The following is a 4,799-nucleotide window of genomic DNA, read 5'->3' on the forward strand; positions in this document are numbered from 1 at the left end:
AACCCCGTAGCACTTATGTTCACCATTAAACCTCTCATTGGAATAGAATCCTATAATTATCAATGTATTTAACAACATGTCAACGCCGGAGAGACGTTGATCGCCGACTCGTCGATTAATTATTTCACATCGTCAATGATTTTAAACTTTACAAGGCTGATGTCTACATTATCATGTTCCCCTCCCCCCAGAGCCGCCGCTAACTCCACTCGCACCCCATTGCATTCCCCCCCCCCTCCTTCCCCCTCCTGAAATCACCTACAAATTGACCTATGAATCTTACTGCTTAAAAATCAATGAAAGCCCCTCAGAGGCGAATACACGTAACCGTTTTCCCTCCCCCGTATCAGAAATTCCCAACATCTTAATTAATACCGATGGCTCATCAATCACGGTGGATGGAGATCCCGATGATGCTGTCTCGCCGTGAGAATGGCTTTGAGCTCCGACTCGAGTTGTTTTTTCGTCCGCTCACTCACGGATTTACCCCCGACCGAGGGCTGCGCCATCCTGGGGGAGGGGGTGTCGACGGCTTTGCTGAGATCTCGATTCTCGTGGCTTCGGGCGCGTCTCACCGGTCTCTTGGCCCCGGCGATGTCCTCCTGGCTCTTTTTTCGGGGTCTGTCGACAGTGAGCGAGCTCTCCTGATAAGGATTGAAGGTGGACATTGTGCCAATGGCCTCGGACGATTTACTGAGCTCCAGACTCCCCGAGCCCCATTCGCGCGAGAGTTTTCTCCCTATCGCCGCCCCCAATTCGTTGTTCGGTGACAGATGAGGACTTCTCGACACCTGGGAGGGGTGCACCGTCGTTGGCGGCGGCGGGGGTGGTCTCAGGGTGGCAAATACCGGAAAGGATTGACCCCGCTTTGCTGGACTCCGAGAGTAACGGGGGGTGGGAATGCCACCGCTCACAGAGTCCGATTTGACTGGGGCCGAGGGTCGCAGTGTCGCACTGCCACCGAAATTGGCGGCGCTCAGGCGAGGGGGGGGCGAGCCCCCGTCGCCGTGGCTCAACCGACGGCCCACTGTCTCCAGGGGACTTCGCGCCCGGAGGTTCGTGCTCGAGAGGGTGAACTCCCGGGGCTTCATCGGGGTGTCCAGGGAGACTGGGGACAGACCGTGCCGCGAGCCCGATAAATTCGTTGAGCTACGGCTCTTCTCGCGCTTCGGGGAACGCGGCATTAGGGGGCTTTTCGAACGCGAGCGACCGCGATCCTTCGAGGATTTATCGTCCTTCTTTTGGGATTCTTTCTTGCTTGACTCCTCCTTCTCTTCTTGCTGGACTCTGAAAGTAGAGGGAGTCCGGGTCTGAGAGCTGGGATCAAGTTTCTGAGGGGAATTTATTAATAGGGGGAGGGGTAATTTGAGGGTTTAAGGGGGGGGGGGGTAATTGGAATGAAAAGGAATTGGGGAGAGGAAAAGGCTGGGGATAGAGAGATGTTGTCATTTTCAGGGTTTATGACAGGGATAGCCGTATTCATAAATTATAATTACCTGGCGTTCAGTTAACATCACTCTTAAATTTTTAACTGTTTTAGTAATCATCAGTTTAAATATTCGAATTCTGAACTGTGTTAATCAGTAATTTTCGTAGGAAGATTGCTGATTGCTTGGGCAATTGGGTAATTGGTAATCCGTTTTAAGATATTGGAATTATTTACTTAAAGGAAATTCAGAGTCCTATTTTAGCAAATATTTAATTCATCGTCAATCGCAAATTTAAATTATTGATATCAGGCTATTTTTATGTGTTGAATTCTCTGAATGAAATCGAATTTTATAACACGTTTTTACAGGTTTTTACTGTTGAACTCAATGAAATGGGAAGATTATTTTCAAGAACTTTTTCGATTTTTACAAAGAGAAATGAAATAACTATAAATTTAAAATAAATTGTTTTCTGAAGTTTGAATTGAAAATCCGAATAAAAAAACGAAAATAGTTGAACAATTTAAAATTCTTACGAGTGAAGTAAAATTGATGCTTACGGGGGAAAGTCAGGAGTTGAAAGTAATTTTAAAGTTTCTTCGGGGAGAATTAATTAATTGTGGAAGAATGTTAATTTATGAGCTGAATAGAGAATAATTCGGAATGGGACTGTGAAATGAAGAAAAGAAAATGTGAAAACGTCTGAGGACAGAAGTTCGACTGTGAAAACAACATTGTCATTGTTACAATAATAAATCTAAAAAATATGGATATTTAACAATGACAATTTTCACACTCAATTAAATAATTTATGTGCAAATGGAAATTGTCATTTCAGTTCTCCATTTCTAATTTTGTAAATCATTGAATTCTCACAGTGAAATTGAATTTCGTGCAATTCCCATTGACTTTTGTAACCAATTCAGAGTAAAAATACGAAAAATGAAGAAAAGTAAATACGAAAAAGTCTGAAAATGAAAGTTTCCGAAGATAAATTCCAGTGCTGGTCCTCGTCCACAGGATAAATATGAAGTTTTCTCATGCAATTTCACATTCTCCATGCAGTTGAAATAGAATTGTTTCCGGAATTCTATTTGATTTTAAAGAAATTCACTCCAACAAACATGAGCATCACGCGGAATGAAAAATCGTCAAACAAAACTAAAATTGCATAAGTTTCTCTGAAATACTTGGAAAATACCGAAATTCCAGAAGTTAGATTGCTGCCAAGTGAAATATAAATACAGCAGTATGGATTCGGTAAGGCCTCTTTCATGCGGAATAAACAGTAAATTCTCCAGTGTTTCTTTTTTTCACTATTTCTTCTCAGTATGGCTAGCTCTAGCGTATGCAATTAGTCTGCCTGCGGAGGCCTCGTGTCAAAGGGAATGTGTTAAAAATAAATATCAGCAAAGGGAGTTACTCCGTTTGGTGAGTTTTATAGAGTTCTCATTCGTCAATTCTTTGATGAGATTGTGTTTTACACTCTATCAACGGTTTGACGTTTAAATTTCAGTCCATAACATTTTTTTTACGTGCGGGATTAATTTAATTGGTGATAATTCAGTGGTAAAACTGAATAAATGAATTGTCCACTAAAATTGTCGTAAAAAACTGAAGAAAGTATTTTAAAAAATGTAGGAATTTAAACCTAATAACATTTTTTTGGAATGAAAATGTGTGGTTTACACTGTTAAGAATTTTTGGTTGAAACTTCAGGGAATTTCGTAAGTAGAAATTCAATATTTTGTGGAAAAATCAATAGAAACAGTCAATTTCTGTTTAACTACTCCATGAAAATTGATAGAAATTAGGAAAATTCAGGTACATCTATTCTAGAATCTTGAATTATTTGAAAATGTAATATAATTCGGTACATAATATTGTAAGTTTGAAATTCTCGTCTTTCTGCTGTTCAAAAATTCGCAATTTCATGTTTCTATACCACTAAATCGAATTCAATGTCACCCCCCTGAAAATGACTGGTCGACTATCCACGAAATGTCAACTATTTCTCAACACTATAAATCGAAATTTTGATTTTCAAAAAGGGAAAAACATATTGTTGTAAAATTCTCACCTCCTAATCTCCTGAATCATCTCGAAAAACTGGGCCTTACTCTTCCTCCGTCTCCTCTGTTCGTGCTCCTTCTGAAACATTGAATCCTTGTAGTTGAATAGCTATAGCAACTCGTTCACGATGACTCACTCAATACCTACCCTTTTAACACTCTTCTGGAACAATGACGCAATTTGTCCCTGTCTAACAGTGTGCATGAGCTCTTTGGCAGCATGATGGGGGGATACTAGGTCAACGCAGTTGATGAATCTGTAGAGTTTTTGGGAGAAGAACATGACATTTCTGCTTCGCCACATTGAGGTTTTGGGACAGTGACGTAGGCGTGGTAGAGTATATTTGTAGAAGAGATGTTCTCCGGCTAGGATTATAGCACCGAGGATTATGCCCACTCCAAGAAGACAGAAGACACCAGCGACTGAACGAACGCCGAGGGGATGGGGTTGCATGCCAGCTACGTCGAGGCCCGGTTTCATCCCTTCGTGGCCACGAATGCAGGGCAGGCCTCCATACCTATTCAATAAAATTTTTTGTTTGAACAAGAAAAGAACATTCTTTTCATAATTTATATTTGAATTTATATTTTCATAATGTATGTGACGAAATATTAACGATTTGCTTCGAACAAAGCATTAAAACTTGCGCTTAATTTACCCATTAAAAAACGCTAATTGATTTATTTGTCATTTTCGATCGGAGAAACTCTTCTAATTATTTAGAAAATCCGAGAATTTCCTGGAATTTTCCAGAATTTTCCAGAAAGCTCTAGAATTTTCTACATGAAATCATTTTCTTTACATTTTCATTCATTGAGAAGTTAAAGAAGAGATTGGACTAACAACAAATCATCCTCTTCAATTCCAATCCAATTTCGCACAATTCCAAGCACATAAAGTCGTTCAGTCTAAACATTTTACCTTCACCATCACTCTGAATCCTTCAACAAAAAAGCCCGAATATCCCTCAATAAATTTCCTCAATAGGCGCAGGAATGTGGGAATAATACACGTATTATTTAATAAGCGGTCGTTCTACGCTGTAAGCCATGGGTGCAAGTCCCCCCACAGACATTAAAACTTCCCCTTAGTGTGCCCATTAAAAATAGAAATTTATAATTACGATAATGGCAGTGAATGGCCCGACGCTGATCCAAAAATTTCCCCCAATTCACCCCTAAATAAACTACATCATGATGACAGTGATCCCCCGAGATCCCAAATAATCCCGATAAATTTGGCACAACATCCCTTAAAATGCACCAATAATAAAAAAAAGGGACCCACCCACTGGCA

General features: G+C 40.5%; 1 protein-coding gene across 1 annotated transcript in view; it reads right to left on the reverse strand.

Moving 5' to 3' along the window:
• Nucleotides 1-265: 265 nt before the first annotated feature.
• The window catches only part of LOC107040230, a 13,665-nt gene continuing 9,131 nt past the window's right edge, over nucleotides 266-4,799 (reverse strand). Inside the window, exons 5-7 of the mRNA XM_015260203.1 lie at nucleotides 3,651-4,020; nucleotides 3,511-3,581; nucleotides 266-1,287 (exon numbers count right to left, since the gene is read on the reverse strand). Of these exons, the coding sequence (XP_015115689.1) occupies nucleotides 390-1,287; nucleotides 3,511-3,581; nucleotides 3,651-4,020 (1,339 nt within the window). The 3' untranslated portion in view covers nucleotides 266-389. The remainder of the gene's footprint in view (nucleotides 1,288-3,510; nucleotides 3,582-3,650; nucleotides 4,021-4,799) is intronic.

Source organism: Diachasma alloeum, unplaced genomic scaffold (assembly GCF_001412515.2).
Source record: "Diachasma alloeum isolate Michigan unplaced genomic scaffold, Dall2.0 Dall_scaffold_00326, whole genome shotgun sequence".
NCBI classification, from domain to species: Eukaryota; Metazoa; Arthropoda; class Insecta; order Hymenoptera; family Braconidae; genus Diachasma; species Diachasma alloeum.